Source organism: Denticeps clupeoides, chromosome 5, assembly GCF_900700375.1.
Source record: "Denticeps clupeoides chromosome 5, fDenClu1.1, whole genome shotgun sequence".
Classification (NCBI taxonomy): domain Eukaryota; kingdom Metazoa; phylum Chordata; class Actinopteri; order Clupeiformes; family Denticipitidae; genus Denticeps; species Denticeps clupeoides.
Window position 1 is genome coordinate 9,596,615 of NC_041711.1, and position 22,607 is coordinate 9,619,221.

Sequence of the window (22,607 nt, forward strand, 5' to 3'; positions counted from 1 at the left end):
ATGGATTTGCGTTAATGTCAGAATATCCCTCGTCTGACAAGCAACAGCGAAAAAATCAATACATGCTCCTGTGGAAATGGAGCCTGCCCATTAGGCAGTTTGTTCCTGTTTGATTTTGCAGTTCATATGAAGTTATTCAGTGCCATTCATAAGCCCACTCTGCAGTCTTGTGCATCTTGATCTGCCCCTGTGCTAGGCTGGATATTTAATCATTAATCCAGTTTGGCAAGTCACCTGTTGATTAATCTGATCAATTACAACAGAAAAAAAAATTCAAAAACATAAACATTATGCATGACAGCTTTGCAGTGCATTATCTGCCATTTGTCATACTTTTTTATGGAATAGAACATTTTAATATTAAAGTTACAACACATGCGTTGTAATTTACGACCATTTTGCCTGCAACTTCATATTCATCTGGTAATGTGTGGCAAGTAAATGGTATTACATTTCTTCATTACATTATAAACCTCTACAAGGCTACAAGTTAACAAGCTTGTGGCTTTGTGTGTGTATGTGTGGAAGGTGGATTATATGAAATCCTTTTGGTGGGTCCCATGTCTCAGCACTTCACACATGATCAGATTATCAGCAGGAGAGATACGGCTGTCTGGATTACCGCAGCGCCGCAAGAGGGGCAGGTGCTTCTGAGCCCTTTCAGACCTGGTGAATGCACACACACGCAGAATATTTCCCTTATTCTGCTTCAGCCACAAAGCACCACGAGATGTTGTCATTTTCTCGTGAATATCAAAAACTATTTGAATGCACTATTGGTTTGGAGAGTAATGTGTGGGCCAAATTTATCATTATACATGCCGTCGCTTGCTTCATGTTGATCATTTAACTGGTTTTGATGAACATGATTGACAGTCAGACTTTGTACAGTATATCGCAATATATGTATAGTATATGCTCAGTCTGCAAGATCATGGTCTTGTTTGAGTATGCTCACAAAACGCCCTGCTGCTGCAGTCTTCCTACATCAACGCCCACACGTGTCAGAAGCTCTGACGGTGCTGAGAGACACAAGGCCAGTAGGTTTGCACAGATAATATCGGTTATTCTGTATCGACCGAGTCTGCTGCTGATTCCTCTCCGATAGCCTGCCAACATCGTCACCGAGCGATTGGAACTGGAGTTAAATGTGAAAGAAATTCATTTTCTTATTCTAATTAACTTTATTTATTATTTTTTTTGCATGTACTACAAGTTGTTTCTGTTCTTGTGTAGCTCCGTCTATTCATTTCATCCAATTGGCTTTTTTATTGAATATTCTTGTGTGGGTTGACACAGTATTCAGGAAATAAAACTCCATAGGCTGCGCATATTGGCCGTGGCTGAACAGAGGATTCCCAGTGTCTGAATGGCCTTGAGAAATGTCATTGGTTCAGCCTGCACTACGCATGGACACACGCACACACCCATACACGTACACACACTGCTTGTGACGTGCATGCGCCTCTTGGAAAGTGCAGCGCGGCGCTGGGAAGTCTCTGCAGATGTAATTCCTCACTCTGTCTACTGCCCATATTTTCTTTCTGCCTCCTTCTGCTGTTCGTTCTCTCTCCTATTACATCAGCCTTTGCTCGGTTCCCCTCCTTCCCCCTTTCTGTCGCTCCCTGCAGTGGAAAGCTGGGCTTAGGAGGGTGGGATGTAGTGTTCCTCCTGCATTAATCTGAGGCTCGTCACTAGGCCGTGCTGGTAGCCCATCTGTAGGATTATAGGTGTTGAAACAAATGCATTCTTAATGACCTCAGGGAACCTCCAAAATCATTTGGGCCATCAGCACAGGAGGACTTATATGTTCATGTATGTACAAAAAAACACACCTTTCACCCTGATTCTCTTCATCGTTCTCCGGGGTTGTGACAACCTACGGTGCCCAACATCCATCATTTGCAACAATGACTCTGTCCTCGAGGTCTGTGCCACTGTATTGAGACTGACCTTCACAGTGATGCTGAAACTGATACAGGCTAATTCTATTTATACCCACAAACAACAATATTTCACTCACATAAACCCCGATTGAACCAAGAGACAAATTTAGAAAGATGTTTTTTTTTTTTTTAAATGCTCTTCATGCCAGTTGATTGCTTGCTACATTATCATATGCTTTTCTTGTTATAGTCACAGTAGTCACTTTTCAAGTACAAAAATATCCATTGTTAATTTGACCCATGACCCCTTCCTTATGACTTCCATGAACGCTTTGGAGGTCTGCTAATTCAGTCTACTGAGTGCGGCAACCTTGGTGTCTCAAATACTCAGTCCACCTATTCCCTGCAACACTGAACATGCAAAGGCTTCTCTCTGTAACCAAATCTCCCAACGATTTACTGTTTGCCGAGGTATCGTGTGGTTTTGAAAGTGACTGGCTTGAGTGAGCCTCCATTCCATCAGTAAAGTGTGTTCTCTCTCTGCTTAGTTTCTTCTCGCTGTTGTCCTGGCAGGATTTCTCATAGGTTACTCGTTGCTTCTGACATAGACCTCTGGCCCTGAAGCGCCCACCCTGTACACACCATTTCCCTCCAGTAGCTAGCATCTTGTATTGGCTGGTAAAGAGATCTGGCAATAAGTGAGCCCGGAGTTCGAAAGAGGAGCCGGAAAGGCTCATCCAGGCATGAAGGCCCAAGTGTCTTGCTGCATCCAGCCCACGCTCTCTCCTTCCCACCCCTAGGTCTTTCAAGGCATGACCTGCTCTTTACCAGCTGCCCAAACTTCCGAGTGGCCCATCCCGTAGGGTTCTAGTTGCACGATGGTTCACTTAATGGGGTCTCCTCTGGTTGCAAAGGCTGGCAGCCCCCTTAAAAGCCTAGAATGGCTACAGATGCACTGAGAGGACCAAAAGCACCAAGAAAGTTTTTAGAAAATTGATAATCATTAAGCAGAATTTTGTAGCTATGGTTTTCAGGTATCTGTGTTTATTAAAACCATCCAATATTAATCATCAAATTTTTTTCACTAGCTTATTTTTAAAAAATCGGGCTAGTGTTAAGTTATGTTTAATCTCGTGGCACTTCATTATATGACACGAAATATGCCTGAGCTTTAAAAAAAAATGTATGCTTGATTTGAGCTGATGTAGTCTTGATCAGATGATTTGGTGGATTAGTGTGCTTTCAGTAAACACGACTGACAGCCTTTGCTCTTGATGCCGGGGCTTTGTAATGTGGACTTTGGCTGCAGGGCTGTGCTCTTTTCAGTTGGCACTAGAAGAAACAGAGGAAGAGAAATTTGGAAGGTGAGAAGGTTAAAAACAGAGGTTGAAAGAACGCTGATGGGTGACAAGTAGCTAAAGGTAAATAAAGATGTTTCAGGGAAGTGGACTGTGGGACCGGCATCAGAGAGCAAGAGCAGAACTTTGAACCTTTTTAAAGGAGCACACTGCCGAGCCGTCTAGAGCACCCCGGCGCTTTTTGCCACGCTCTGTCCTCAGTACGACTGGCCAAATAGAGCCCCATTGAGCAGAATATGCAAATCGATGATGGGTGGCCAGAGCTTCAACTGAAGCTCCTTTATCCCGACTCTCTGAGAATCTCCTCTGTGCGCGTCTGTCTGTCACCCACCCAGAGGCACACGGTCAGGCCGTCTCCATTTAAAGGCCAGCTTGTTGAAGTGACACCGAGACTCTAAGTCCTGGGGAATAGGCAAATTAATGGCAAATGTTTAACATTCTCTTCTGTCCAGATCTGTGCCCTGTGGTGGGAATGTTCATGAAGGGCGTTTCAGATACATGCATTATCTTTATAGAAAGACCTTGTGGAAAGGAGGCCAAGTTTTGGGTAGTTAACCTATATTTATCTTAAGATTCTGAAGATTAATCCTCTTAAGTCATTAACTTCCATTAATTATGCAAGAACAGTGCCATGTATAAATCCAATTAGTAAACATTTGATAACAGATGTTGTCGTGAAGATAATTGAAAATGGGGACAGTTTCCTTCTTCCTGAAAGTGTTAAATGTGCAGTTAATGAGCACACTTAGCTGAATTCCACAGGGAAAAGCTCTAAATGGGTTATCTGTTCATGTCCGTGCCGCAGAGGTATATTGGAACCGCTGGGCAGTCGTAAGGCCTACATTTGATAGACATGGGACACAAGCTGCATAAACTGAAGGGACATTCAGTGCTGTAGGCATCTAGCAGTGAACCAGGTTATTTTAATGATCAAGATCAGGATAATGCAAATGTAGTCATTGACTGTTCAACCTGTAGTGATATAGGGTGTGTGCTGTTACACTTTCAAATGCCCTTGTTTAGATGTGTGCCTTAGGTGAAATGAAATGAGTAATTTAGGAACAAGGACACCCATGGGAAGGGACTTTCTTTTGTCAGCAGTTGACGCTGTTCCACATTGCTCTTTTACAGAGGTCCATATTTATTAAAAACTGAGAGACACAGACAGCAGGTTCACATGGTATTACTTCCTGTCCATCGTTTAACATTGTGGTTGGGTTGGATCTGAATTGGATTCATCTAGTTATGGAAGGACAGACAGACAGCATAGCAGTGGGATACATCCGCTAGTGACAGATGCATTTGTTAACTTGTCTAGTTCATTTTAAGCTGGAACTAACATATGTTAATATTACACAGAAACATTTAGGAGAGGGTTATGCTCCTCGTTTTTTTTACTGTTTGCACTGGTGTTAGTTCTGGTGTTGCAACTAGAATCAGTACTGCATAAATATGGTTAAATAACATCTACATGTCAGTATCGCTGTTCATTACAAGGATGCCATTTTTAGTAAGCCCTACAGTCCATCAGATATATTTATAATTCACTAAGTTATATAGTTGAATAATTAATCATTAATATAGAAAAGTCATTCATTCCTCAATTGATTCCCTTGGGGTGGATTATGGTCCTCCTTGTTTATTGCAATTGCTTAAAGGTTAGTGTATTTCCACAGTGAAAAATTGGAGCAGCAGGAAGATATCAATACCATCACCGGGCCGCAGTGGTGATGTTAACATGTAAGTGCGGTTGGATCACTGTCACGGTAGCCATATGACCAGTTCTGTGACTGGTTTTGCCCTCGGCTGAAACCACTTCGATTCATGAGGCAGCGTTGGAGAAAGGCTGGGGGGAGGCTGGCGGATTTCACATTTTTTTTGTCTTAAGGCTGCGTCTGTGAAGGATTTAGGGTTGTCTAATGCCCAGCTCTGATTTCTCATGTACCGAAGGTTTCAAAGCCCTTCCCCACAAGCTGGTTGTCAGAGCCAATTCGGAGTAAACCAGCCCCTTTGTGTGATACGGGCGATACGGGCCGGCAGTTGGGAGTAAGAGGGTGTAATGTCATCCCATTTAACAGAGTTTAAATTACTGTCAACACTCCCCCGGCTTCGGTTCCTATTTTCATATACCTGCACTAAATAAACACTGCCAAGTCACTGATGTCGCAGCCTGCAAGGAATGCTGGGAGATCACTAGATCTGTTCAAAACTGAATCTAATGTGGACATATTTTGATGGGCCCAGGCTTCTCGAAATGACTTGAAATTTGCGCCTGTGCTCGGGAAGCTGAAAAGGGACACGGAAGGAAACGCAGGCAAGGCTTTGAAGAATTTAGTTTGGTAAACGAATCAATGATCTCAACTCTTACCTCCTGCTCGATATGCTGAACTTGACGCCTCCCTGAAAGGCAGAGTGCAATCACCTCAAAAGCTCCATTGAACCAGTGCTTGTGGTGAACATTTTGTGCAACATATTGGCATTTCAGTACAAATGAAAACTAAATAATCCTTTAAATCATTAAATACTGCAACTATACTGTAAACGTTGAGGCCAATAAATTTCTGATTCTGAAGTGTAGGTACTATTTGTAGTATGTTTAGTAATTACACATGAATAACCTTGTTTTAGGAAGCGTATACAGAGTGGTTGATCTTATTAGAGATGGGCCTGTTTGGTATGGCATGCGTGTCTGAAGAGCAGTTTTAAATGGCGTGGCACTCTGTGGTGAATTTATTTGACCTTTGACCTCTGCGCACCGTGTCGTATTAGAAACAAACCATCGAAGCCAGCTATATGGTTGAGATGGTCTTTTTTTTTTTTTGCCCACTGCTGCAGGGGCGGAGAATAACTTTTTGCAAGAGGTCTGGCTGCAATGCAGAGCTTTTATGAATAGACCTCTTTATATGCTCAGTCAGATTCTGTGGTGTTGTATTTTGTGATTTCTGAAAGCCATACTGTGTTGATATAGAGTCCTTGTGTCTCCATAGCAACACCAATAATGTTAAAGCAAAAGCGGTTCAATTGTATTAGGATGGGTATCGCTATCTGCAGTATCGTATTGGGTTCGGACCAGGTTGGAAAATATGTGGATGCAGTGGTTTATCTTTGGCCTAATTTCGGGTTCACTCCTGGCCACAGTGCAGCAGCGCTCACTCCTCCATCATTTCCTGTGTCATCTCACTGTCTGGACAGCGGCGGCCGCAATGAGCCCATCTCCCTCCGCACACTGATTGGCCCTGACACCTCTCGGCTTTTTCTGGCAACATTGTTCCAGTGGGCTGCCTTTGGGGGGGTTGAATTATTGACAGGTCTTCGACCAATGTAGTAGGGGCGCGACAGCCGGCGCACAAGTGCTAGCACAGCGACTGGCGACTTAGGAAGCAGCCAAGCCGCCTGCCAGGGAGGGGGGCAGGACCGACCAGACCAAATTTAGTTTGTTTTTGATGACAGGAAATTAGAGCGTATCACAACTGTGCCAAATGAACTGGAAGCCTCAAGAATGCAAGCTTGTTTGATTTTCCTTTTGTGATGAGTAGAGGTGTATTGGATGTTTCTTGCTTCAGATTTTCTTACTGGTACTTGAAATGCAATCTGGATGACTATTGAACTTTGTATCCTTTATATCCGGTTTCATATAGACGTTGTGGGCCAGACGGTGTGTAATATGCTGACCAGGCAGATTCCAGTATGCCTTTTGCTGGATGCGTTTCCGAGGAAGTGGTAGCCCCTTCTGAATAAAGGATAAAAGGTTATTGGTTGTCCAGGGTAGTATGGAATTATGTACAGTGTAATATTCTTAGTCTGTCCTGAGGTCAGTATTGTGGTCATTTACACCAGACTCATGCACACATACTCTAGACAGAATGACTCAAAGCGTCCTTACCGCAGTGAGACAGCAGCGGGTGCGGGATGTGGTTGGCGCTCACCTCTAAGGTGACGCGAATTGGATGCAGAGACGGTGACCTCTCGGAACTGCTTGCATTACTGCGTCAGTTATTGTTTCTGGTCAGCAGCCTCCCCTACAGAACCCCGGGCGTTGCAATATTCTCCTCTAATCTCTCTTCGCCAACCCACCATCCCCCTCTTTTTCTCCCGGCCTCTTTGTTATTTCATTTATTATCTTATTTATCTTGTGTCCTGTGTGCATTTCTTCATCTCTGAACTGTCTTTATTTTGCAGCTCTTGGCTTACTGTGTCCGTCACGGTCACGATGAAGTCGTCTTGTCAACATGTCCTCCATTGTTTGACTCTGTTCCAGGGCCGCTGTACGAGAGAGAACTGCAAGTACTTGCACCCGCCGGCTCACCTGAAGACACAGCTGGAGATTAACGGCAGAAACAACCTCATTCAGCAGAAGACGGCGGCAGCCATTTTGGCTCAGCAGATGCAGTTTATGATCCCTGGCACCACCATGCAGCCAGTGGTGAGTTGCCATGCTGAAGCCGCACTCCATGTTCTTTCTGTCTGCTGCTTTACTCTTCAGTTCAAAATGATTTATGATATTTAATACAAATCAGTGCTTTTATTAAATGCATATATCAGTGGAGGCAACATCATAAATACCAGCAGCATTAATGTAAAATTCATGTCTTTTGAATACCAGACGGTATGTGTAGATTCATACAGATTTCTGCTTCTCTCACAGCCTACATTTCCAGTTAGCCAAGGTCTGGGATCAAGCCCTGGCGTCAGCTACGCTCCATACCTGACACCCATGAGTCACGGCATGGGTCTGGTTCCCACTGAGATGCTCCCCAGCACCCCCGTCATCGTCCCCAGCAGCCCACCCGTCAGCATACAGAGTTCGTCCTCCACGCAAAAGCTGCTGCGGACAGACAAGCTTGAGGTAACCAGGCATTCGGAGAATGGTTTGAAATGATAACATAGTGAAATTATATATATAAATCCCCTTATAAATGCTAACAATGCATTGCTCAGTAATTGCATTCACATCAAAACCAACATTTGTTTTTGTTTTCTGTTCAAAAGTGGACACAGCCTAAACCATTGCAAATGGAGATGCCACAGCATGTTTTTGCGTATGAGTGTTCTCCAGTGGCTGTCACTTAGCAACTGAATGATGTGCATGATAATGAGAGGCCGAGCTCTCAGGAATGAGGTTCCTCCCACACCAAGCATGACTGTTTACCGAGCTGTTTGTGACCTACAATTTCCTGATCTGCTCTGTGCAGAAGTTCGTTTTCCTGTATACCATATGAAATAATTCTGACCGTGCATGCCTTACACTGCACTATTCGTTACGCTACCCCAGCAGCTCTCCAAGCTTTCTCCATGCCAGTCGAGACAGAAAGGACACAGATATGTGAACACTCTATCTTTGGTGACCTTTGTTGGTTGGATGAAAACAGGAGCCTTTGTGGTTCACCTGAGGTGACTGATACATAACAAACAAAAGAAGTTTTTTTTTTTTTGAAGAACATCAATGATGCCAAGAAGCACATAGTAAAGTCAGAGTCAGCACTCAGATGAATGGGCCTAGAACCATTAAGATGTTAAAGTTCACTCTTGCTCACCACTTAGGGGCTTGTTGTTAGTGCCAGATCACAATCTGTAAGGTTTTTTTGAAGCCGCGCCGAACAAGTAAGGTCATTCATTGATGCTCTGACAGAAACCCATTGATGATGTTCTATGTCAGTCCTTCTTATGCAGTTTAAGTCCGTGAATCTTTCAGTTTTTGTGTGTATGTTTTTTTTTTTTTTTACCCCAGGTGTGTCGTGAGTTCCAGAGAGGCAACTGCGCACGGGGCGAGACAGACTGCCGCTTCGCCCACCCTAGCGACAGCCCCATGATCGACACGAGCGACAACACTGTGACCGTCTGCATGGACTACATTAAGAGCCGGTGCTCCCGTGAGAAGTGCAAGTACTTCCACCCCCCTGCCCACCTGCAGGCCAAGATCAAAGCCGCCCAACATCAGGCCAACCAGACCGCCGTGGCAGCGCAGGCTGCGGCCGCTGCCATGGTGAGACCCCCTGCAACACACGTCCTCATGCATATGCCGACGGCATAACAGTACACACCGCCTAAACATAACAGAAAAGGATCAAACCGGCCGCCCGTCGCATGAAACGGTTATATATTAACATATGAAAATATGTCAAATATATCATTTAAACCTTTACCTAGTTCGCGGCTTACCTCGTTAACCGCTGTCCTGCACATGCAGTGGGTATTTGGAGTAATTCCTCATTTGGGCTAAGCACAGATTGAACCGCTCAATTCACACATACGACTGAAGGACACAAATTTCGCCAATCGCGTTTTGATGCGTACAATGTGGAGCACTACTTTATATTTATATAGACACGCCTGTTATTTCTGTTATTGTTAGAACACTAGATTGGAATGCTTTGTCCTAACGCCCTTGGTCACTCAAGGACAGAACCCCCCCCCCTCTCTCTCTCTTTGAGCGAATGCACGCTCAGTTTAAGTCAGTACAAATTGAATTAGGTAGATGGATGGTAGTGTCATGCCAAACTGACATATAGGACCGCGTCTCATTTCCCTCAGAAACTGCAAATCTGGCCGAGTGCCATCAGGCAGTGTCAGGGTGTGTCGGTGAACTTGCACCCGTCCTCCTCTTTCTGACGCAGTGTTTCTGGATTGGGCTCCTCAGTTCGGTCGCTGTGCTCGGCTCTTGTTGCCCCGGCATGCTTTCATTCGTCTGCTTGCCCCATTGCTTTGCTTGCTCCTAACCCTCTCCTTGCCTGTCCAGCCTCACGCCATTTGGGTCAAAGGGTGACACAAGGACGACAGACGCTTGCCTGGCTTAGGTAAAAAAATTAATTCAGAGGATATTGCTTCTGTCTGAAAATAAATATACTGTGGCTAATCTGTACGCCTTAAAACATTATTTACCTCAAGGTGCCACTGTTTCGATTTCATCTCAGGATTCAGAATCTTTTTACAGGCTCATAAAGTCTGGAAAGCGGTAATCCTGTGCGCTCTTGAAGTGACCTCTGCTAATATGCTGTAAGCCACTTCTTATCTTTTATTTTCGGGATTTGCTTTCATATCTGTTCATACTTTCGATAACATAGTGCATTGTGTTAAATGCCCATTGTTGGCTTCAACTAGATATTGTCACATATCATCTTTTAGATTTGTGGGCTCAAGCGAAGCTCTGTATTCCATCACTGTAATTTAACAAAGCACAGTTTTTAATTCAGATCAGATGTTTTAATCAGATTGTCATTCACCCAGTTGAAGCCCAGAATTAGCATGACTTGCTAATTTAACAAAGCCCTGAAACTAAGCATTTCCCATTCCAACGCTAGAATGTGACTTTTAGAGGACACATTATCCAAAGCTTTTCACCTGGTGCCTTAAATGCGTTTGCAATTTGACATGAATGTCTCAACTGTGATGTCAGTTTCTAGGAATGTAATCAGCATTCCCCTGGTTCACCATATCTGGGAAACAAGCAAGCAGTGAAATAGCGGCCATGTGAATCAGTGACTTTAGATATGGAAGTGAATGGAGCCTACTGAAAAATAAAATGAATTCAAATCTGCCTTTCGTTTGGATGGCAATTCCACTTTTGTTAGAAGCAACAAAATATGATTTTTCATGGGAATATGGGGACAGATCTATATCAGAGTCTTTCTTTCTGAGTACCTTTTTACTCTTTCAGCCGATATAAACTACCAGGTCTAAGACGTTCGTTTGGAGTGGCTCTGAATAGCACCACACTACATAGGTGACGTAAAGATAAAGACAAAAAACGTTAGGAGTGTGTTTCTTAGCTTGTAACAGAAAAGGGTCAACGTCACTCTTTTAGTATCAGGTATTACTATTGATAATGATACTACATGATACTAGTATTAGTAACATTTAGTATTTAATACTTCCTTAATCAGAACATATGGTACTTGTTAAACATATATGGCCTTTTTGAAGGTTTTATCCTTTTATCCTTAAATAATACACTGGCCATGATTTCTGGGGGTTGATTTAGTGCATTTAGTAAACAAAAGTGGAATTTGCAGAGTTGATATCTATGAAGCTACAGAGTGGTTCTATGTTTTTTTTAAATTTCAACCTACAATTTATCCTTTCTACATTTTCCGTGGGCTGCCATAACTCCCTCCACTAAACTCATCGAGTCACTTGAGCACTAATTCACCGTTAGCTTATTTTCCAGCTGCTGAGAGTGCCAGGGAACTGAATAAATTCCTCCAAACTGTCTTCATGGTAAGAACAATTAAAATTGCTTTAAAGAATATGTGTCAGTGCTGGGGCAAGTTCCATTTGCATGATCCCTTTCAATGACTTGCATCATTTACATCATTTACTATTTATGTAAGCTCAAAAAAATCTAAACCCAAGCAATTTACTGTATGTCTAGATATGTACAGTAATACATGATTGCCATTGCATGTTTTCATTTGTTACATCTTTTTTCTTATTTAATTTGTAGAATAATAGCAGTTATTCTGGACAGAAATATGGTTACAAATACACTGCTCTTAATACAGACTTTGTAATGTTTATTGAGCCAACATGCATGTAATAACTTAGATTCTGAATGGGCTAACAATTGTGTATGGCAGATTACGAGTTACTGTGAACCTTTTTTCACAAATATAAAAATAAAGAGAGCTCCACATTCTGTTAGTCTTCCAATCTTCACTTTCAAACAAATCATTATTTCACAAAATGTAAATATGACACAAAGCATAGAATCCCCAATTCAGTGTCATTGAGTTCAGTTGATAAGGAGATAGCCATAAATAACCATGGAAAAGCACAGGGCACAATACCCAGTGATGACTCGAAATGCCACAGTGTTTACTGTAAATGCAAAAAAAGCACATTATCAGCATGACAAAGGAGACCCTGTTTGAGACCCCATTGACCAAGAGCCAACGTCCTCCGGCATTATCCTTTATGCACAATTTGTAGCCTTTCAACACTCAGCAGCCCTCTAAAAGGAACAGAAAAGTGTGTTCCATTCAATTGTCTCTTAAACACGGATTTGACCTCTTCTGAGAAGCTACGCTGAAGTGGCATCTGTATTGACAAGTTCTAGGAAATTCCTCTTCACCCTTACCCATTGACGTTGGTCATGGTGAATGGGCTCTAAATAGGACATGAGGTTATTGTAACTTTTGGCCACATTTCGATTTTAAAATAGCCAATGCGTGCATAATCTGCATTTTACAGCGCACGGCCACGTTGGTTTGTTGTTGCGCATAGAAATGAAAGTTTCACAATGTCCACGTGGCCAGATTCTATCCCACCACATGGCCAGGCTCCCACAGTCCAGGCTGTCCCAGTTCACTTTTCCAACTTTCAAAAAACCTTGAATGCATACAGAGTGTCTATGTATATAGAAGTCTTATTTGAATATGTTTTATGTATGTAAGGCTTACTACAACTAACTAACTACAATCCCATTATAGTGTACATGTGTGAAATTTTAAGCCTTTGTTTCGTTAAATTTTAAGTCTTTATTTCTTATGCTTTTAACAAAGGTGTAGTAGATGCTTTTTGCTTTCGTACTAATTCAGAACTTAGCAAAATGTTTCTTTAAAACCGTTTTTTCGTTATGTGCATGCCTATTGTTTTGTATGTGGTATACTGCATTCAGATTATTTTTGTTTGTTTTTTTTTTTCTTCTCACCTATCCACAATGCAATGCTGTCCCCCATGATGCACCTCTGCTTGCTGTTACCTGTATGTTAATACGCTTGAATCCCATTGGCCCACTGCCATCATGTGCTCGCTGCCTGCTATTAAAAGACTCAGTCGACTGCCAAAGCAATGAAGCGACCCCTCGAGGCATCTGTAGATCTGGTACTTTGACCTTTCTCCTTTTGCTTTGCATGTAGCTTTTGAATGTACTGTAGCTACTCACAGATTTTAATTTGCCTTTTCTATGATTTAATCAGTATATGTGGACATAACATACTACCATTGAATAATGGAAAGGATTGCAGTACAATGTATTTACTTCTCAGTAAACTTGTGAGATGTCTTCTAAAACTATGAATATAATGAATTTCAATTAAGAATGAAATTGGAGTTAAGTGCTTTGCTTAAAATTTTATAGTTCTCATAAAAGCTGTTGTATAAGCTGGAAGTGCATGAGTGTGTGTGTGTGTGTGTGTGTGTGTGTGTGTGTGATTGTCAGGTATTTTAATGTTGTCCTTCCTTTCTGGCTGACCAGGCCTTCCCACATGGCGTTCTTCAGCCCCTACCAAAGAGACCGGCACTTGAAAAGAGCAATGGGGCAAGCGCTCTCTTCAACCCCAGCATGCTGCACTACCAGCAGGCCCTGGCCAGCGCGCAGCTCCAGCAGCCCGCGGCCGCATTCTTTCCTACAGGTAAGCCTGGCACCGCAGAGTGAAAAAAAAAAAAAACACACACACACACACACACACTTAACTCTCTTAGCACCGTCACATTTTAAAATGTTCCTGATGCCACAACCTGCAAGTCTTTCCCAAATGCTCCGAAAATTTTTAAACCACATTTTTACAGTAAAATGTAAAAGAACGCAACACTTTATGAAGAACAATAAAACAACCCACCAGGCTATTTGCTTTTGTCCAACAACTGTATAGCCTATTCTGGTGTGGTGCTTCCAGACACTGTCTTGTGCTAGTTTCTTTGAAGGATGCAGATGACAAAGTTATTCAGACTTTGATCCAAAGACAAATGGGCCTGGAGATAAAAGCTGAATCAGTGCCAGGTGTTAGGCAAAGCAAAACCCAATCTCCTTTCATCCGCATTGTAAAGCCATGATAATAATATGGTAGATGGTGGGTTATTATGCCGCATAATTACCAGCTATGCACTTTGGATCTTATCACCTACTTACAAACTGCCAGCACAGGATCCATATGTCAGCGACTGCAGTGTTCAGTTTTAGTCCGTACTACCACTGCCACTGTTGAAACACTAGTTATATTAGCTCTCCATAACTAGTTATAGTTGTTTTTTAAAGAAAGGTGCACTAATCCTTTATTACCTTTAGCCTTCTCCCCCCTTGTGATGTTGACTTTTGCAACACCCTGTGAAATCCCCCCACCCTCTTGTTGTAAACTGAGAGCAGCCAGTCCCACGACTGTTCTCTCACTGCATTGTCCTGCTCTACCAACCCCACATCTTCTGTCAAACCAGTGTGGCTTCCTATTTCATTTTTTAAACTCGTACCGACCTCCTGGTTCTTTCCCTTGCACTGTGCACAGTTGGCATCTCTTAGTGGCTCTCAGCTCGATTCAATCAAGCTATTTTTCCACTAGTTGCCCCTGAGTTCGAATGGCAACTGTCCAAGAAAAGTACCATGATTGAGTTGCATTAGCCATTTACCAAGAACAGTTCTCGAAGAAAACAAGCAAGCTGTGATGACAGAAGCTTATGTACTCTTGTTTTTTGGCATGCTGAAAAAGACAAAAAAAAATCTGGCTCTTCTAACATGTTTTTTCTCCTCTGTTAACCTCTGTTCACTCTTCACTGCATGGGCACAGGGTCAGTCTTGTGCATGACTCCTGCTAGCAGCATTGGTAGGTTCCTTCCTCCTAATTTTTTTTTAATCCTTCCATTCCACTTTGACACTGGGGAGGGTATTGATGCCCCTGCAGGTGATTTAAAGATTTAAAGGGTGTGTTGACCACATTTGAGTCCAGTTTAAATGCTGTGCGATGATTATCTTATTCTCTTTAACTCACCTGCACAGGCAGATGGTCACTCTAAATGAGTCGATTTGTTGATTCCATATAATAATAATAATAATTACTACTATAATGTATTTAATTAGCATTATTAAGTATTATTCTTTTGAACTTATTACTCAGAAGGCTATCATCTGTATGTGAAATTACCAGACTAATACCAAACTGATCAGGAGTTATATTTTGCCTTTGGTGTGCTTTGTTGATTTGGGAAATTTGATCAGTTTTCCAGAGAAGTCTTTTTTAATTTAAAAACTTTAGAATGAAAAATATATTTTTTCATAAAAGTATTGTGCAATGTATAGATAAACTGGCTTATTCTATCAACATCTCTGGAAATAAACTGATTGCTGTAATAAATTTCCTTACCTGTGATTGTAATCAGCTTTTCCTCTGTTTTTCGTGTTGTTTTGTTTTATTTCTGTTTTTCTCCCATGCTTTTCATTTTTTGCTTTGCATCGTGATTGCATGCCATCTGCTGGTTTAACCTAATGATGGCTTGCTGCTCTGTAATATTCACCATGCAAAAATAACAATAATAATAACAATAATACTACAAAACCCTGTTCCCCTTCCCAAAAACACATTCATACACATACCTGTTACCATGGTTACCATAATGCTCCACCTACCTGTTCATTGCTTCCATGGTTCCCTTCCTGAAAAAGTACCCATGATGTACAGTGCTACGCCTGCTACTGTCTCTGCAGCAACAACTCCTGCCACAAGTGTCCCCTACGCAGCAACAGCACCAGCCAATCAGGTTTGCTCTTTTTAAAAGCTTTATTTCATATGTCCCTGAGCTCCAAATAAGCACGGTTTTAGCGCGAGCCTGGGCTTCCTGTCCATCTTACACCATGCCTGATCTAGCGGCACTGTCGCTAGCCAGCACATACAGCAGTTGTGTGTGTTCTGATTTTAGATGTCAAGCAGCTTTTTCCTGCACCTTCAAGTGCTTATTCAGAGCTCACCCATTGGCAAATAGTAGTTGTGTTGTGTTGCATTATTTCCTTGCATGGTCTCAACTTTTGTTTTGTCAGTTTTGTCCTCCTTCATCTGCACTAGGGATTTATGTCTGTTTTAATAAGTTGGGAGAGCAAAAAAGAAAGCAAAGGAAAACTCAGTCACAACACGCTTTCAGAGCGCACATCAAGGCGATCAGGTTTCCACGCTTGCGGTCTACACCTTTCCTCCCTGTGTGAATGCCACGGGATTGTTTTGCTTTTCTTTTTCCTGACCCTGGTCTTGCCTGTGCATTGTAAGGGTGCAAGGTTGGGTGTTTCACTGTTCAAGGAAACCCATCAATGCTGCCACATGTCAGTGGAGCTATTAGCGCTCTCAGTGGCAGGAAGGACGTTGCGTCGCCCCTTTTCCAGAGAGTACTAAAAATGGCACCCGATCCAGCAGATAGACACCAGAGTGCTGCTTGATGGACAAGCCCGGAGGACATGAAGGCCACATGGAGACGGGTGGGGGGGTTTGGTGGGGAAGTGACAGTTTAGTGACATAAAGAGCAGCAGAGAACACAGCGTCCAACCAGCTCACCTAATTACTGCTTAGTCATTAACTGCCATACAAATTTAGGCAGCAGGGAATTTCCACCTTTCTTCTTCTGTTTAGGAAGTTCATTGTATAGGTGAATCTGCCCATTGACCTTTGACACCTCTTCCCATTGGATGCATAATTTACATTGTTTTATTTTTTTGTCTTTTGTGGCATGATGGTCCCTTTGTATGGAATAATTAGAGCCAGATATAATTTGACCTCTCTGGAGTGCCTTTGGATAACATGGAGTCGTGTAAGGAAACTGCCTGGGCTTCCCGCCTTCCTGGCCTCTGAAAGCCCTATTTCCTCTGGGAGACTGACCATTTCCTGTTGATTGTGGCGCAGCAACAGGAAGAAGCAGGAAGAATGTGCGCAGTCCACACATGCCGGTCTGTGTTTGTATTTTCATGGCAGCCATTCCATATCCAGAGGGGTGCAACGGTCATACACCTATACATCTTCTAATCGTTTTTATGAGTTCTGACATTGAAGGGCTGTAGTACAGTGTACAGTCCTAAGCTGCCCATTTATTTTTTATAATTTTACAGAACTGGGTTTTTCTTTTTCTGACCTGGGAAACAGCTTCATTTTTCCCCCTCACCCTGTCCCCTCTGTGTCTAGACAGCCAATCCCAGACGTCCAGATGGACAGTGGCATAGCCAGGGGCTGAGTCACTGCTGCAAATAATTTAACGCCCAGGTTTAATTATGTGGAGAGAAGAGCCGCAGGGCTCTGCTTCTTGTGAATGTGTCATGCAGGAGGCATAAAATAAGCCCTCAGCCTAACAAGACCCCTCTGTGTGCGCCACATACGCTCCAAGACGTGCTACTAGTTGGTTCTACTTGTTGTCTTACCGGTTATCATTCCATGGCCCTTGAGCCTCATATCGAAAACCATGGTCTCCAGCACTGACTTCTCTGACATGTCTGGGAGCCGTCTGACTTTACTGAGGGTTGCGGTTGGCTTCCAGGCAATCGAAAGTGTGGATTAAGCTGCCACTGATGTCAGCACCCCAAGTTTCTCTCGAAAAGAGTAGACCACAAGCAGTCTGCGAAAAAGTGCAACCGCATTCTGAGTGTTGTATTGCACTGCTGAAGTGGTCACACACAGGGAAACAGCTCCCCCGCTTGGTTGAAAAGCATCATTACAGAGCGAACAGAACATCCAGAAGAGACAAATAACTGTAGTTTTTATACCTTTAGACAAAAAATCATCCTACATTGAAGTATACTGGGGACAGGAAATGTGTCAATATGAAATTAAATAGACATATTTATGATACACCTGCACCCTTTAGAAAGGCTGAGGTCACTCTTGAACATTTGTAACTTTGTGCTGTTTGTGTTGCGCCTTCTTATTTAACATCTCTGGACCCCCAAATCCTGCATGCCTGCCTCTGCTGGCCTTGTGCTTCAGCCCCTCATTGCTCAGCCAAACACTTCCGTGTGGCGCTGCCCTTCGTGGCCCCACACCCCCTCCATCGAGATGCCTCAGCCCCACGTCACATTCAGTCGAAAATGCTGAGACGTCAGCCACGCTGCTATAAGTTTTTACTCTAACTATCCATAACACACAACTCACATATTACATTCTCAATGTGATGTCACGGCCATTTAAACAGCTGGTAACTGGTCTCTTTCTTTTTTCTCTTTATTTTCAAAGCATGTGTTGGTGTGCATTTGATAGAATCAACAGTAAAAATGTCTGTTTATATTGATGGTACAGTGAAGTATCATTACAAATAAGAACCTCACTTGATTTTCTTTCTTTTTTCATTGTTGCCATATTAGAATGTTATAAAAAAACATTTAACAACATGTTATTCAGTTCAGTCTGTTCTTTAAATTGAACCAAATGCAAGAATTTAAATGTTATTAAAGACGCCACAGACGCAATAAAACTTCATTTTAAATGATACAATTTTTCTCCTTTTTCTTATTTCTTCTGTGTTCAATACAGATCATCCTGAAGTAAGCCAACGGAACGGGACAGCATGTCAAGAAGCTGCATTAAGAAACCCCAAACAGCCAGTCTGTAAATACTACATCCCCTCCCCTTTAGAAGTACAGCAACCTGCATGCTAGAGAATACGAATACAAATTACCAAACCACAACTTAATGAGTGATGGTGTAATATGTACAATGTAAATGTACTACTAGGAAAATATATATATTGACATGTAAATGATGCAGTCCAAAAAAAGAGAGGAAAAAAACATGTATAGGAGCATATGGATAGTTTTTTTTTTTTTTGAATGATTGTGCTTCTTTAATTAAGGTCATTCTTTTCATATATTTTTCAAAGAAAACAAAACAAGGAAGCTGCACAAGATTCACCCTTGGGAAAAAAAAAATTACATTATATGCACTGTTCTTCAAACATAGTGCTTGATATAAAGTACTTGATTGTTTTGAATGGGAGGAGTCACAGAAATGTCCCTAAGGTCTTAGCAACATGTGAGTGCCAGGTATGAGAGATTGTGTGAGCTTTACTTATTTGATATTTAAGAAAAAAAAAAACTTGAATGTCATAGGGCAATACAGCCTGTACCTTGGTGACTGTCCACTGTTAGGAATGCATTCCCCTTCCTGAGTGGAAGACAGCGGGATCTCTCCGTCTCACAGACTACAGACTAGCGGCGGTCTCTGGCTGAAAACAGACAAACAAACAGAAAAAAGTCACCAGTGGCCAAAACAATGGTATATTGGAAACAACAAAGATGGGAAGCAACGTGCGAAGTGGCCATCAATGTGCTATGAACTGCTTCTGTGAAAAGGACCCCCCCCCCAATCACTCTGACTCTCACTCTTTCACATCGACTGAGTTTACTGTCATGGGAAGGCTTGATTTTGGGGTGTGTGTGCTTGTGTGTGTGTGTGCGTGTGTGTGAAATAGAGAGGGTGTGTGAATGAGGAAACACAGGCCATTGGGGAGTCAATCGTGGCTTCCATTTCGTGCCAAGGGCTTAAACCAAGCTGGTGAGCTGCTGAGAACACACACACACTTGGAGCCTCACGTGTCCACAGGTCTGTACGCTGACTAGATGGGCGAGGAGATGACATCTAGGCGGCTTCTAGACGGAGACTGTGTCTGAGGAGCGCTGTCTGTGTGAAAATTGACTTCAGTCCTGAGATGTAGAGTGGAGGGGGCAGGAAAATTAGCTTAGACTCAAAAAGAGTGCAGTAGACGATCTTTGTCAAGCAAGAGGACTTTAATTTCATAATGGAGGGCTATCTGTGACTGTCTGTTTCCAGTAATTCTGTTTTATTTGAAAAACAGTAGAAGTGCCTAAAATCCTTTACACACAGCAACCATCTTAAGCATCTTGAGTAGATGTATCTATGTATCTAAGAAAAAAAATCTCACGATTATTGAAGCAAACTCCCACGTACCAAAATAAGTCACCATACTTTGAAAAGAAGAGATATATGTCTGTGTGTGTGTGTGTGTGTGTGTGTGTGTGTGTGTGTGTGTGTGTGTGTGTGTGTCAAAATATATAGTCAACACAACAACTGCTAACACCACCAAGTGATCACTAATGTGACAAAGAAAAGTAGTCACACCATCTTAGGATGAATGTTTGAATAACGTTATAATCATTTTTTACGGTTTTATTTCATGTTCGGTAGTTACTATTGAGCGGGAAATCCGGAAACGTATTGTGATGTGTTTCATCGTCTGTAATGTGTATATTATATTGAGTGTGTATTCATTGTCACTGAGGTGTACTCTGTGAGGACCTTGTTTGTTTTGTATGTTAAACGTCCAACTAAGATATGTTAAATCAGGACTGTCAGAACAATCGTGGATTTTATGATATTATACAAGATAAATCCCATATATTCTAATATATACATCTATACATTTAAGAACTTTTGTTTTTCATTTTATAGAGTTTGATTTAGAACACACATCCTTCTATCATTAATTTTTTCAGCAAATCATAACCATGACCATAGTTAAATCCTCCATGGCATGATCTCTTGAGCACTTGCTTTCTCCAGTTCATGTCATCCACCAACCTTTGAACCCTATGTCGCCATGGTAATACGGAATGCCATAGAATATCCTGGTTTCCTAAGCTTCACTCAGAGCTCTTTAGGCCACAAAGGAACTAGGAACCAGCCAATCATGTTCACCAAGGTCACCTGCATCTGCCACCATCCTTTTCCTTTCTTTAGTGAGTGTAAGCCTGTGTGACTCTACCTGAATGCATGCATGCATGTGTGTGTGTGTGTGTGTGTGTGTGTGTTTTGCACATGCCTGCATGCATGTGTATCATGATGACTGAACATAATTTCATGGTGCTTGATGAACACAGACAATCCACAGATTTTGTTGGTTCAGCGAGATTGAGACACTGGTCTTAGCTTTTTCTTGGTTTCTTTTGTTCCCCATACATTATGATTTAGTTTTCTTCACAAAAGTTACAGTTTTAATGTAATTTTTGATGTGGAAAGTGATTAAAAATCTATATTTTATTGTTTAATTTTCCTTTGTTTTGTTACTTAGTGGTAATAGAGAAAAAAAAGTGTTGTAACCTATTATGTTTTCAGATGAATGTAATTTATTCAGCTGCGCTAAACTCTGCACAGTTGGTCCTTCAGCTGACCCTCGAAGGGTTAACCACTGAGCACAGAGTGGAGTCTCACAGCCTTCAGCGGCCGCTGGCTTCCCGTCGGTCGCTTTCTCCTCCTGTCAACAGCAGAGGACAGTGTGCTGCAGTCAAGCGAGGCTTTGGATTGCTTGTATTGAAAACAATAGCAGAAACAAATAGTTTATTGTATAGCGGTAAGATTTTATGAGGCAACAACAACAACAAAAAAAGAGTCAATAAGAATTGAAAAAAGTATGATAGTATGGTTTCATAACAATATTAAATTGTTGCTGTGGCAGCCTGAAGTTGTAATGGCTAAAGTTTGTATTTTTGTAAATGATGTAATTGTTCAGTTGGTTTTTTTTTTTAGAACACTGTTCAACATTAGATTGTAAAGCAAATATTGAGACATTTCCTATTGTATGTCAAGATTGTATATCGTAATATTTTTAGTAGCCTTTAAAGACCTCTTTATCAGTGTAACGATAAATGAAATATAGTCAGACAACCTCGTCCAGCCATGACCTATTCAGCTTTTCTCCTTTTTAGATGGTTGACTGAAGGAACTCTTGGTTTTCAGACACTTGTTTGTAAAAATAATTTTAAAAATTGCACTTTCCCCCATATAAGAGTAGAATTATCTCATTTTAAACTAATGTGCAAAGAAAAGCGTTAGATTATTCTTGTTCACCATTAATGTTAAAGATTTAATCAAGCATCTTGCATGACATTTTCACATCAAATTAAAACATAATGTAATGACTATTGTAAGGATATAGTGAATGTTTAAAGAAATACTAAAACATCATATTTAAAACGAAAACTGAGAATAAACCTTTGTTGAAATTTGAGAAACTGACAAAAAAAAAATTGACAAAATAACCTTTACGGCTGTCTGATGGTGTATGTCAAGAAGTCGAAGCACTTTCTGATCAGCGGAATGACTGAGCAGAGACAGCTTATCAAAACATTTTGCCTTATCTTCTGTCCGTTTCTCAAATTCCTATGCTGTGAGAAGTCTTGATACATAAAAAAATGGTTTTTGGTTATAAAACCTGTCTAAAACAACTAAAGCTTTAAAAGAAAAAAGATGGATTTAGATGTATTGTTTCAGGCCGAATGAATGGCGTGCAGCTGAGTGTCCAAGTCATTTCCTGCTACGAGTGTCACACTGATACTGTGGTGGCACTTAGTGCCATGATGAACTTGACTGTGGTCGTATTTACTCTATGTTAACTATGTTAACTGATTTCAGTTGCAGTTGCCCACCTACACTGCGACATAAATTTAAAGAGAAGAGAAATATATATTAACAAACCAGTTCCCTTTTTTTGGACAATATTACTTTTCTTGTAACAATTTTTCAATGTTTTATTTGTGCATATATATACATATTATGTGCTATTTTATGTTCTATAGTCTTTGGTTCCAGTTAAATAGTGTAAAATCTATTAAGGCAAAAGAAATAAAAGTATAAGGATTTTGTGGTGTTTTCTGTTTGACTATTTTGTCATGATTGAA

General features: G+C 41.6%; 1 protein-coding gene across 8 annotated transcripts in view; it reads left to right on the plus strand.

Annotated features, from left to right (window-relative positions):
- Positions 1–22,571, plus strand: part of mbnl2 (muscleblind-like splicing regulator 2) — a 44,510-nt gene extending 21,939 nt beyond the window's left edge. For 2 of the 8 annotated variants that reach the window (XM_028979241.1, XM_028979240.1), the window contains exons 3-10: positions 7,503–7,667; positions 7,890–8,090; positions 8,973–9,227; positions 13,010–13,063; positions 13,437–13,593; positions 14,740–14,775; positions 15,612–15,706; positions 18,448–22,571. In XM_028979241.1, the coding sequence (XP_028835074.1) occupies positions 7,503–7,667; positions 7,890–8,090; positions 8,973–9,227; positions 13,010–13,063; positions 13,437–13,593; positions 14,740–14,775; positions 15,612–15,706; positions 18,448–18,462 (978 nt within the window). In that variant the 3' untranslated portion in view covers positions 18,463–22,571. The remainder of the gene's footprint in view (positions 1–7,502; positions 7,668–7,889; positions 8,091–8,972; positions 9,228–13,009; positions 13,064–13,436; positions 13,594–14,739; positions 14,776–15,611; positions 15,707–18,447) is intronic. The other 6 variants (XM_028979243.1, XM_028979242.1, XM_028979245.1 and 3 more) reach the window with 6 other exon arrangements.
- Positions 22,572–22,607: the final 36 nt, after the last annotated feature.